Raw genomic sequence first — 14,131 nt, 5'->3', positions numbered from 1 at the left:
AATACTAGGTCTCCAAGTTAAAAGAGATTGTAGAATCCACTGTCACTTGAAAGTCAAAGCCACATAAGCAAAAAAAACTGGGTATCAAGAGCGAGATTCTACTTCAAGCCGGCCCGTATTTAGGCATTCTATAAGTTGGAGGTTAGGCTACATTATGGTAAAAACTAGAGATGAAACGGATAGCAGTTTGGCCGGATAGCGGATACCGGATATTTGGCCAACCATGCGGCCGAATAGCCGAATATCCGGCCGCCGGATACCCGGCGTAACTTAGCCGTTTGGTGTATCGCACACACAAACACAGACTTGCGTAGGCGGCGCGCGAACGATCGATTAGACTCGGTTAGATTCGGTTGAGAGAAGCGAAACCGCTTGCTACCTCTCAATGCAGAGAAATTAGTATTAATCCACCATAATTTGCCTTGAGTGCAGTATGAGTATTCATTAATTATTTTTTTCTATTACATTTATTTAGTATGGTGTGATTAAAAATTTACAACTAAAACTAATTATATTTCTTAAATGATACTTAAACTAACTTAATAAAGCAAATAATTACTCGAAAATATATCTTTTGTACAGATTTTTTTAATTCGGCATGATGCCTATCCGGTCGAATAGTAGGTAGTTATCCGGTATTCGGCCGGATAGTATTAAGGCCGCTGGATAGGCCGGATACCGGATAGTTACCGGATATCCATTTCATCTCTAGTACAAACACATCAGCTCGACCCATATGACTTCACAAAGCTGCTCGAATAATCGCAAACCCAGTACACTTTGAACGGCTTTGTCAATTGGCGCTACGTAGTAACTTTTGTTTTCGACGGGTACTTTTCCGAAGAGCTGTTTAACCCTATCGCCGAATAAAAAGTTTGCACTTCACGCCGAAAACTTAATCAACCTCACCATCTGGATGTATGGCGTTCGGCGTTAATAAAAATCTGCAACTACTTAAAAGGTGGTAACGCTTTTTATATATTTGATTCTTGCGGTGTTGGAAGAGAGTGTAGGCGGCAATTTCCCATCAAGTGATCCTTAGGCTATTTTATCCTTCTTTTCGTTAAAACGACGCAAGCGCTATTGTAACAATAAAATACAGTAATCTGAAATAAAACTAGGTATTATTTATCCCAGCTAATTTGCAGAAAAACACTATAAACTCAATTAAAATGGTCCATTTAATTCATAAAGAATAAATCACAATGCATTAGTTGATATAGCTTTATACATTACAAATTACACAGAGTATTAATTTGTGAATATCTTGATTAATGTTCAGCTTAATATTAACTACACAGAACGCGTGCATTTACAACATCCATTTGGAAATAGAATGGTAAATAGGATAATAATTATGTATAGTATAAATTGAAATATTATATTTTCTTTCATTTATATGAATATATTACCTATTAATATATATTTTGTAGATTATATTATACTAAATTGAAGTTTACCTTACATCTGCATTGGATTTAGGTAATTATGAGGACAGATACAAACCAAACTATCGCAAGTATTATAACTATTCTTTGAGAAACATCCAAACAAATTTATAAAAAGCTGTATAATTGGAATGATATAAAAGTATAGTGTTTTATTATTAAATATGAATATTATCGTGGCTAAAATTGAAACATTAACACTACATTCGGTACAACGTTGAGAGCGAAACGTAGATTCTCTGACGGTGGAGGAAAGACCGATACTAATCGGGGAACGCACGAATGTTAAGCTATGAACATTCGCTGTTCACGACTTCACACCGCATATGTGAAGCCGGCTTAAGATTTGTGATATGGAAGCATAGATTTACAATAGGCTTGCGTATAGGCGAGCTAACAGCCCGATAATGCGTGAATTCACAGATTCCACGAATATTATGCCGTCATTGGTCATCCCATTGATTCTAGTCCTTCAGTATTATTAATAATAATAGAAATAAAACATTCATAAATTTTTAAAAAGTTTAAAAATTTTAACTACTGTAGCAATATATTTTTGGAAAAAACCATTAGTTTTGACATTAGTCGTTATGTGGGTAGGTACTATGAAAAATATCTATGAATTAATTACTTAATTAATAAGGGCACCAATTTAATTATTAGATAAAATATTGTGATTCCACAGGTAACTAACAACACATAATTTACTGAGATTACCTTCTACATAAAATACTATTTATTGCATATTTACAAATATAATATAATGTGATATTTGGCTTCCAGTATTCCATATTAATATTTTTTTGAATGAAGTGTGCCATAGATACCTATAAATCACATTTGTCTTAAGCTCCGATTTGATAACAAACAATTGAAGGCATTATAAAATATTAAAAATATATTGTGATAATATCAACTATTAATATATTTACATAATATTAAAAAAGAAGCATTTAATAACATAACGCAAGCATTATGTGTGCCAAAACGACCGGTTCGGGACGCATTTTGACAGTAAGTATCGTTTGCTCATACAAAGTTTGACAGTGACAACTGTAGCTGTCTATCTTCTTCTGTTTCAGTCGCGCATTATTTTACATCAATTCAGTGTGTCAGTCTGGTGTGGAACTCTCCTTTTTTTCAAAGTTTAAGTCAAATAAACTTTATTCAAATAGGTTTAAACTATGCGCTTTTGAATCGTAACTCCAGATATTTCTTATTACTGAATTTACCATATGTTCGTAAAAAGTTGAGCTTGTGAGAAGAACATACACGAAACTGAACGGCCACTCTTTTCAATCAAATAGAGTATTTTACAATGGCTGCAATATACATAACAAATTAGTTTGTAAGGTGCTGTATCCTATAAATGAGTCGTGTCAAAATAATAATACTCGTATAAATTATTTCATGGAAAGTAATAAAGAATAAAATATATAATTTATCGTATGAGAGTATCGTAAGATGCATCAACCCTTAGTGCTTGAACTCATTGTTTGTGCAAGTATGCTTCGTGAACATGATGGTCGTGATTACTGTCACAATTAGTAATCGCATCCAACAAATACATTGATTTATTAACTATAGCAGGTCGACATTCAAAGTGTATCTAAATTATAATATAATTGCATAAGATCTATTGAAATGGCGACATTTGATAATTGCTTTTAAATTGTAAACGATTTTATCATACTCATATAAACCATTAAAGAAAAGCTTCATAATGCCAACACTACATTCAATCTATGTCGTATCAACTTGATCGCTTGTTGTAACAAATATCAATGGCACACTACAGACATTACAACTTCAATATATCTATCCTAAATTGTGATCACATTTAACTAACTAAAATGTGTACAATAATAACATCAAAACTTTAACCTACAATGAATTTTATCAATAAAATATTATATTTAGTAGATAATAACTATAGTTATAGTTTTAATTTCAAATATAATAAGGGTAAGTGTGTTGTGATATAGACAAATACATTTAAATACTATAACATTCTCAAAGCAGGGCAGGTACGGCAATATATTTAAATTTAAAATGTTTGTATTATTTAAAATATTATAATATATATGACTAGTGATATGTTATGATAACTTCATAAAAGGAATTGGTAAATATCTTTTTTATTGCAAAATGAGATTACATTTATAAATTGTACTTAATAAATAGGTACCTATTCTCGAAAATTGTGATGCTTACCTAATATTATGCACCAAAGACAAAATCTAAACACAAACTTAAACTTCTAGTCTCAAACGCAGTCAGGATTTTTGGTAGGTCCCCGCGAAGGGTTTACTAAAGATAAAACTTGATTTACAGAGGTAGGTAATAGATTCTAACCTAAATAAGTATTTTTGTACAATTAAATATTCCAGCGACACAGAAACATTGAATATTTTAGTCCGGCAATAATTTTAAATACGATTACAGATAATAATATCAGAGACCACAGATAAGACAATGTCCATAGTTTGTCTATTAGATACTATTCACAAAACTTAAGTCATGCTCAAATACGTGAGGACTTAAGTGGAATGTTTTGATCATACGTTCGATTCCGGCCCTTCTGTGTTGTGCTTGAACGAAGCTCGAATTCGGGCCAAATACAAAGCGCAAATATGGCCGTAGCATTTGTTGTACCATTCCGGTGTTCGTCCCCTGAAACAAATATTTAAAACATTTTTAGTCCTCAGCCTAATTAATTGCACCAGCCCTGGTAATAAATTAATCTCCCATGAATATTCTTACTATTAATATTCATTGGATCCATTGTTGAGTAGCACTGTACTACTGGCTTGCTATGACGGTGCTAAAACCGGTTTGGAAAATTTCAATTGTAACGTAACATAATAATAAATTTCAGTAGCATTCATTTGCTCTAGCCGAGGCGCTCTTCAAAACATTACACAAATTGTGCTTTAAAGATAGGGCTTTGAGACAGAAAAAGACGTCGATGTGTGTATCTTCGTAATTTGTAATTTCAATGTAGTGTCACTTAGGATTCTCGACCAACCTAAAGATCTTAGATTTTAATTTTTAATTAGAAATATCTTTGACTCTACGCGTTCTTCAATCTGAAACACAATAATGCTTGCACACTACTGCTGACGATAGGTAAAGCACCGCTATGGTACCCTGGCTTTCGTTTTCTTCTCATTTTTCCCCACATCCCCCCCCACCCCCAATTCCCAATAAGTTAACAGCTTTTTAAACACTTACATAGTGTCGACTCTCGCCAAGTGCACCAGCCTACTTCTGCCCTTGCCCGCCGGCTGCGCGAGGTACCGTGACGCTAGCACCACCCCTCGGGAGCTATCACTTGGTGCTGATCCGTGAGCTACTGAAGTCTCGGCCACAGCGCACCAGCCGCCTCCACCACCCCCTTGTTGCCATGATCTGAAAAAAATTTAAAAGTGCTTTTAGAAAAAACTGTTTGGTTATAGACCAGATCGTCGGTGAATAATTGTTGGTCCATCTTGTGGGGGGCCTACTAACACTACGTTTCCGGTACGTAGTCGCCATTCAAGGAATTACGGCCATCTGTCAAGCTATGTGCCCTGCCCATTGCCACTTCAGTTGCTTTACTATCTGGGCTATGTCGCTAAGTTTGGTTCACCTACGGATCTTCTTATTTTTGATTCGATATCGCGGGAAAACTCCCAGCATAGCCGCCTCCATTGCCCTCTGAGCGACCGTGACTTCCAACAAGATGGCCCGACCAAATTAAAGGTTCGTCATCCACGTACTTCACGGTTATAAGAGACGACTGGACAGAAACTAGTGGAGGCAGAACTTCCGCTCCATGCAACCCTAACGCTGACCACGATCCTGAGATATGATTAACCCACCCCAGAGAGAGATGATTCCAGAGTATTACGTATGTTATGGTCAAAAACCAAAAAACAATCTTGTCAATGTCAATAGCGTGTTTCGGTCTTTGACTAAACGACAATATAAACTTTACACAAGCAGTCGATTTTGGGGATGTACTCTTGTATGGAAAATAATGGAAACACAAAAACAAGATCGCAGTTACCGTGGAACACATGAGTCTCTTAGTTGTTGTACATGTATGTTTTTTTTTAAAGGGTTGATGCACGTGTAGGTCCTATATATAGGCTTGTATGTAATAACTGCAAAATATCGCGTTTGTTCGCCAATAATACGCAGTTCGCTACTTGTTAGAGGACCCCAACTATCAGTGCCGGTGGATGTGACTCTAACTGACTATGAACAAAATTGAATTGTTGGTCCAATTTATTCCTTTCGGCAGTTCTCGTCGGGTTGGCGACGCAAGCGCGACGAGTTTTTGGTACGTATCTTAGCGCAGGCATAATAAATTACCCCTGGATTTGTGCACGGTTAAACCACTCAAAATATATAATTAAGAAACAGATTGGATAACATTATCTGGACATACCATTGCCCTGGTATAACTTTTCAGATGTTGAAAAAGCACATAAACGATGGAGTTCTATGGTAACAATCACATAACTTAATAATATCAATAATCCTTCATAGCTTCAAAAATCCTTCCTACATCGTTCTTAAAGCCATAAATCGAACTATTACACACCGTACCGTTACGTACCGTTGGTAACTGCAAATTATATAAGAGTAAACAGCCGATTTTAAAATCAATTAAATTTTTGTAACACCAAAGAGGTTTTATGCCGCTGAAAATCCATTTACATTTTTGGAATAAATGTGTTCGAAACTAAGACCAAAAAGTTTTTTTTATTATCAAATTATTTATAATTCACAATAATTTGCTATAAACTCTTATGCATTAATTTATCACTAAAATTATATTTTAGAAGTAGGCTGAATGTATGTCATTATAGTTGGCGCGTGCAAAAAAAATATACTTAATTTTCATATTTTGTTTGTAACGCATTTGTTGTTGTGTGGTACATTTTTACAATTATTTAAATTGTAAAAATGTCAAGTTTCAGTACAGAAGATGAACAATTGATAGATTTATTCAATACACGTTTGATTTTTCCTCACAAGTGTCATGAAAAATTGCTAATGAAACTTTTGAGCAACTTGCTGCAACTCAAGCTCTCGTGTATGATGAGCAACTTAGCTCATTTGTGTCATAATATACTTATAGAAGAACTAATAAGAATATCTCACCGTAGCACACAATAATCACGTGGCGGTAGGTTGAAACTAGAAGCTGTCACATACTGAAATACCTCAGCAGTGGGTCCCAATTTTTCAACTACCCTCCACTTCACCAACGAATCGTCCCATATATGCCGCTCACGTAGTATCCTGTTTGTAAAACAGTTTATTTAATAGAGTTACAAAAATTTCTGCCAGCTACTAGAAAGATCCTGGTAAGGGGGAAAATTGATATGAAATTATTTCTTAGGTTATCAGTCGATGTGAGTGACAATGATCGCTTTACCTTCAGGTTTTTTATGATAATAAGGGACAAGACTAGCTGGACGTATAGCTGATGGTAATTGACACGCCCTGCCCACTTCAATGCAGTGCCGCTCAGGATTCTTGTAAAACCCAAAATTTTTAAGCAGCACTACAATTGCACTCGTCAAATTGAGACATAAGATGTCAAATCTCATTTGCCCAGTAATTTCACTAGCTATGGCGCCCTTCAGTCGCAAACACAATAATGCTTACACATTACTGCTTCATGGCACAAGTAGGCGCCATTGTGGTACCCATAATCTAGCCGGCATCCTGTGCAAAGGAACCACTGGTAAGGTGATTTTGAACATCCGTTTATTTTCATATTCTATATAAATATTTTATAATTTACACCGTTATAGTTACCCCGTCATGCCTTAGAAAAAACTCAAGTCTTGAACAAAGTTATCATTACACTTTCTTGGAAAGTGGACCCAATCTGCGTCCAATTTCGAACAAATATGAGCCAGAAAAGTTTAAATGAAAACATTTTTGTGGTTAAATATCATAACGGAAGACTATACTTGTGAGTTAAAGTTAAAATCACTTTAAGATGCTTACAAAAAGATCATTTAAACCGCTGCGTTCAATTTGTAAAATTAATTATTTGAAAAAATACTGTAAGGAATCGCATGCAGCTTTCACCAATGTGAAGCTAGACCTCTAATTTTAAATAATAATATTGACTCACTTTTACATAAATTATCTTACGCCAAACTAGGCATAGCCTGTACTATGGATACAAGACAACGATATATTTATTACAATATACTTACTTAAACATACATAAATACATATAAACATCCATGACTCGGAAACAAACATTCATATTCATCATATAAATGATTGCACCTACCGGGATTCGAACCCGTGACCTCTAGCTCAGTAGGCAGGGTCACTTACCACTGGGCTATAGGGATCGTCGAATTTTTTTATTGAAAAGGAGGACAAATGAGCGTACCTGATGGATGGTCACCTGATGTTAAGTGATCATTTATTCTATTTCATCTTCAATTCTACGCCCAGGTGCACAATACTTACCTTTGCATAACTTCCTGTGGCGGTGCTTCTATATCTGTGGTTGCTCTCCACAGCCTCAAAGGATGACCATCGCCAACTTTCTTGCAGCAAAGTTCCACGTGAGCTGCCGCGCCCGATACCGACATCCATCCTCGCGATCTGACCACAATTAATTTTATTATCGATCACAATTAATTATATTATATATTGTATATATAGAAAAAGGGTCCGCTATGGTGAATACCATCTAGTCGGTATCCTGTGGTAAATAAGGCTTTCACTCTTGGCACTTTAAGAGAAAATTATGTCGTCCATCAGTTCTTCTCTGTATTGTTCTAAAACAAATATTTAACTACCTCACACCAAACTAACATCAAGAGTATTTGTTCACAAAACGTCTACGAATGATTGCGAAATGTTCTGTCCTTTACTTTAAATTTAATTTGGATTTAGTGTGGAGTTGGAGACATTAAATGAACGCACGGGTACAACTACTAAACCATAATTATAAAAAAATACATAATTCATCTTAGTTAATTGATTTTCCAATATATATTTTAGGAGCAACCGAAATTAGTAGTCGCTTGTTAGCGTAGACATGACACCTACTGTTTCCATATCGCGACGCTACTTTGATAAGGCGGCCGAGCACCCTAATGTCTTGGTGAGGGAGCCATGTGCTTACACAACGAGATAGTCCTCGGGATGTAATCGTTTATCACCACTCACATCACAAATCACACACCTACAATAACACTACACACATATATTCACACATATTTACAAACACACATACTTATATCACTGCATTCGCCGGCGAGTGCGAATTCTCTTCAAACGTAGAGGCCTTTGGACTAACAGATAGATTAGATCGTTAGTGATCTTCTCTCCATCCAGCCTAGTGAGCAGGCAGTCCGAGGTTCGAGCCTCCTTCCGAGACGCCCCGCGCCTGTGAGCTACATTTTCGGCCTCCAAAGGCCCCACCCGGCTTCGCTGTAAAAGCCTTTAGGGCTATCAGCACAGAGGAGGTTTTTAGTCTAAACTAAGTCTGACTAAAAACCGGGGGATACCCCGATTACGATGTGAATTTTCCTCCTCTCCAAAAAAAACCTAATGTCTCCATACCATAAATTTTTCACTTTAATTTTAGATTATTTTAATGCTTACAGTTAAGTAGATATACCCGTGTTTCATTTAATGGAGATGGAGGTAAATATACAGGGTGTAAAACAACTACATCCTTAAAATGGGGGGTAGCAATTGGACCATGATTCTGCCAAAATATTGGCACTGAAAGTTCCAAAATAAAATAAAAAAATTGTGATGCGAATCATTTTTAAATGTTTTAGAGTAAAAATGCAATGCAATTAAGTTTTTTCAAATCTAATTATGTTTAGAAGTAGTCTTTTAAATAATAAGAAAACCAAAAAGCAGAAATGTATATCGCCCCAACAGCTGACAGTATTAAAAACGTTGTACAAATGCCATTGACTCTGGTTACGTACGTAGTGTACATTGCATTACAATGCTGCTTTTTTGCTGATTGCCGGATTTTTCTGCAACTACTGAACTTTGATTATCTATAGCTATGATTCATTTTTAGGGATCTATATGGAACCCTTACGTATTCGGTGGTAGTCTGGTTACACCCGGTATATTATATGATATCTTCATAACACCTCGGGGATGGAATAAAAAATAAGTACCTTAAAATCGTAATTATAACATATTAAGTCAGATAACAATAAATTTACGAAAATACTATAAGAAAGAATAGAATTTATGTTAAGGTATAAGTAAAGAACAGATGTAAATGAAAATGATAAACAAATGAACGTTTTTCTAACATTCACATCTCACCTCTTTCCAGATTTTCCACTGACTCTAAAAAGGTTAGAATAGAATGAATGAAATAGGAAAATAATCTTAAGCGACTATAAATACCTTAAGGCACTTGTGAAAAAAATATAGAACTAAAATTGACTATAGTTGATCTTATACATGGCGAGGATTGACATACTATAAAGAACTAGAGTACCAATCGCCTATAAAAAGGCCGTGAAAAATATCCATAAATGTAATATACTTACATACATTTACTTAAATAGATAACATTAAAACATTTCTTCAAAATAACACCTTATTTCGTGGCAGCAATGTTCTAAGTCTAGTGTTCTACCTATACGGTTGAAAGAATGCGCTTAAATGTGCGAAAGACGGTAATTTAAGACGGAATGTAATTATTTTGCAAAAAGATTAAAGACGTCAAGTTAGATAATTTTGTTAATTTAAAGTCGCACTTACCTGTAATACGACTCTCCATCCTTTTTTAAGTTACACTGAACTTTGTCATTGCGTGGCGTTGTATTCAAAGCGCGGTCGAAACACAACTGAATGCAAAATCTATCTGATAGACGCGAAGGCAGAGTTTTGCTATAGACAAGTTTTGAGCGTGATTGCGAGTCTAGTTCTTTATTGTACATCAATGAAGGCGAGTAAAATAAAGTAAATAAGCTTATCAATTTACAACTGCAATTTTTTTCAGAAATTCTCAAATGCAAGGAAATCTTAATTCAATTAATAATCTTAATGGAAATTAACATACTTTTCTTTGGCTTCTTTTAATAACGCCTTTATGCAGGCCTGTTGAAAACCCTTCCAGTCTTGGTTGAAGTCAGCACCGAGTTCTTCCAAAGCGACCTGAAATAATTAAAGATTACGAATTTTTAGTAATTATATTCGCGTGTCTCCTACCCGTGTATGCATGCCTGGTAAAGCATATGTATTGTTAGCGTGTTCTAGTGAACTCTTTTGTAATAGAAGAGAGGACAAGGACGGAGTGGCCACCCACATTCTCTTGCAACACCAGAGGAATCACAGGAGCGTTCCCGGCCTTTATGGAAGGTGTAAGCGCTTTTTTTTGAAGGTTACCATGTCGTATTGTCCCGCAAACACCGCATGAGGAAGCTCATTTCACAGCTTGGTTGTACGTGGTAGAAACTTCCTTGAAAAGCGCACTGTGGAGGAACGTCAAACATTGGTGGGGATGAATACTAATTTGCGGCGTGTCGTGCGAAGGTGGAATTCGGTGGGAGGAATCAGGTCAAACAGCTCTTCGGAACACTCCCCGTGATAAATGAGGTAACGAACAATGCGACGTCTCCACGCAACGCCAAATGTTCTAGCCGTTCACTGAACACTGGGTTTCCGACAATTCTAGCAGCTCTATGGGAAATGTTTGATCCTGAAAAGCTTTTCTGTACCTGTTGTGGTTGTTGAGGAATACAATTTCGAACGCCTTCTTGTGCTTTATATATATAGAACATAAAAATTTTGTTTCTTACCTTTTTCTGTCACAAAAGATAACAATGGTTGCTGTTATTTAACTAGGTAAGTATCTTTATGAAAATATTGTAAACTAAATAAGTGCAACTAACGTGCGTTCTCATTTTGCCAATCAATAACAAGTTTTTTTTAATAAAAAAGGAGGATAAACAAGCGGGTCCCCTGATGTTAAATGATCACTGCTACCCACAATCTCTTGCAACCCTAGAGGCATCACATGAGCGTTGCCGGCCTTTATGTAAGGTGTACGCACTTTTTTTGAAGGCACCCATGTCGTATCGTCTCCGGAAAACGCGCATAAGTAGGTTCATTGTTGCCTGTGGTATGTGGTTCCTTGAAAACTGCACTGTGACGCCACACATCCAGATGGTGGGGATGATATCCTAACTTGTGGCGTGTCCGGTAAGTGCGCTATATTCGTACGACGAATGGTTAAATTAGTCAGTTTCTTGTTCGATAAAAACTTACTGGAACACTTTCTTCGAAGTAATTAAATTTGCATCTCGCCAGCATGTCTGCTGGTGCTAAGAAGAGGAGCTGGTGCTTCTGTATCAGGAGCAGGAGACAAGCGTGGGCAGCACGGCTCTCGCTAATCTGACGCTGATCAGCCACGCTTTCGATGATCATTCTGTTGGAAAATTGTCTCATCAAAAGTTGTTCGCTACTCCAAAATTACTGAAAAGGGTTGCCCATAGGTATGAAGATTTATCCTTCCGAAATCGGCAAGGGCCCCCGCGCCGCGGTATGGCTCAGATCGGCGCCATTTTGATGCAGCAAGTCAATGCGGATTATTTAATAGATTGCTTATTATTATGATGATTTGAGTGTATGTATAAGAAAGCTATTGAAACAAGCTATAAGACCATGCAAAATAGACCATGTTAAAAACCAATGGACCCTCCAGAAATTGGTCAGGGCGTAGTGTGCCTTACGGCATTTCCGATTTTGGTGTATCTGAATAATTATATATGAATGACATATTTCACCCGATTTCGGATGGTTTAGTGATTTTTATGATAATTATGGTCGATGATGGGCCGAAGTTGGTTTGAACCAAATAAGTTTTCTAACTCGGACGAATGCCGAAGTACTGTTCAAGCCACCGAAGTTCGGTTAAACCAAATATAAAACGACGTTTGACCCATCTTTAGTAATTCTTTTTATGTATGTTACTATAATTAATGGTTATAATGGTAAATACCCGGACCTCAATTATGTATTGGTTACAATGGTAATAATGGTTACTCGGACCGGCCCTGTAATTGTTATAGATGAATGGTTACTGGTTACTGGGACCGTCCTTATTAATGGTTAAACGCGTACTGCCTTACCGAAGGCAACACATATTTATAAGTAGATAATAAGGTACCCAGGCTTCTCGCCATTAACACTGTAATTATGTAATTTTTTATAAATTACCTGTTAGAGTTGCCTTCTTTCGTGCTGCCAGTATGCGTGGGCGCGTGATGGAGCCTCAACAGTGTCGGAGCGAAGCACACCGCCAGGTTCGACGCAGTCATCTGGTTCACAGCCGAATGCTCTGCTACCTGTTATGTATTATGTAATAATTTATAATGTAATGATATTTAAGCGACGGTAGTTTCTTTGCTTAACGCGAGTGTTACACATATATATATGGGTACCTTCAAAAAAAGCACGTACACCTTCATTAAAGGCCGGCAACGTGCCTGTAATTCCTTTGCAAGAGTATGTGGGCGGCGGTGATGACTTAACACGAGATGACCCATACGCACAGTTGTCCTCCTTTTCAATAAAAATAAATAAAATACTTTCTAAAGGATTAAAACGGCTGTAATTTTAACTATATTTTTACGTCAGTTTTTTCTTATGAAAACTTGATCCTGCAAAGATCACAAAACGTAAGGTAAAATAAATATTTATATAAATGTAACTTAATATAGCTCCAATTACAAGCGTTTTAAAACTTGAAGCGATGTTCAATCTTCTAAAGTGGTGGTATAATTGTAACATTGTCATTAAAATACATCTTCGCGGGTACGTGGAGTTGGTCGGACATTTTCATGGAAGGACTTGTTTAAAAAGTTAAATATTTTGACATTGCCTTATATATATTTATTCCACCCCATTACCAGATATACTAGTTTATGACCACTGTCCCAAAACAACATTAAAGTAGAGCTATACAATCATCTAAAGTTAGAATTAAAAGTCTTACACCGGATACGATTTTCTGTTTAATTGACAAAAAATACACCTATTTTTGTATCGCGATTTTAATATTATTCTATTTCATTGTGGATGGAATATACCCCTCATGGCAATCGAATATAATAATTATTGGAGTATGATAAATTTTATATACGATATGTTTGATAGGTCTGAGAATCGATCGTCGTCTATTTTTTCGTTTGCAGGATGTAGTCGCTAGTAGAATATAATATTCATTAAATTATAGTTATACGCACCTCTGCTAAGAACAGTAATAAAGATTGTAGAGCCTCTAGATGCTCTTCAGGTAATAATAATAAAGCACACTGCACTGCATCAGGTCGAAGTGGTTCGGGAACATCTGAAACAGAGAAACGTAATATATTTTATTTATTAAAAAAAAATCTTATAACTGGGAAAAGTATACAAAGAATACTGGCAGTATTTCCGCGTTGGATACCTAGGCTGATCCGTTGACCGAAATAGCTGCCAGCACTTGGGTTTCCAGTAGCCTTATTTAGGGGCGTAGACGGTACTTTTTACATTCTCCGCGCCTCTGGGCACTCCGGGTCATGGACGCTACGAAAGCAAACAGCACAAAGATGAGACCGATATATTTACGTCGCTTGCTGTCTGCGGCAGTCGAAGCAGCAGCCCCAGCACCAACTGACTTAATT

The 14,131-nt window shown here is 36.4% G+C and overlaps 1 protein-coding gene across 2 annotated transcripts in view; it reads right to left on the bottom strand.

Moving 5' to 3' along the window:
• Positions 1-1,162: 1,162 nt before the first annotated feature.
• Positions 1,163-14,131, bottom strand: part of LOC126971639 (stAR-related lipid transfer protein 13) — a 344,608-nt gene continuing 331,639 nt past the window's right edge. For both annotated transcript variants that reach the window (XM_050818006.1, XM_050818015.1), the window contains 8 exons: positions 13,712-13,815; positions 12,684-12,811; positions 11,733-11,892; positions 10,525-10,619; positions 7,941-8,078; positions 6,603-6,743; positions 4,683-4,859; positions 1,163-4,121 (listed from right to left, as the gene is read on the bottom strand). In XM_050818006.1, coding sequence (XP_050673963.1) covers positions 4,007-4,121; positions 4,683-4,859; positions 6,603-6,743; positions 7,941-8,078; positions 10,525-10,619; positions 11,733-11,892; positions 12,684-12,811; positions 13,712-13,815 — 1,058 coding nt within the window. In that variant the 3' untranslated portion in view covers positions 1,163-4,006. The remainder of the gene's footprint in view (positions 4,122-4,682; positions 4,860-6,602; positions 6,744-7,940; positions 8,079-10,524; positions 10,620-11,732; positions 11,893-12,683; positions 12,812-13,711; positions 13,816-14,131) is intronic.

Source organism: Leptidea sinapis, chromosome 2 (assembly GCF_905404315.1).
Source record: "Leptidea sinapis chromosome 2, ilLepSina1.1, whole genome shotgun sequence".
NCBI classification, from domain to species: Eukaryota; Metazoa; Arthropoda; class Insecta; order Lepidoptera; family Pieridae; genus Leptidea; species Leptidea sinapis.
Note: the sequence above shows the minus strand (reverse complement) of the source record. Positions and strands in the feature narration are given on the sequence as shown.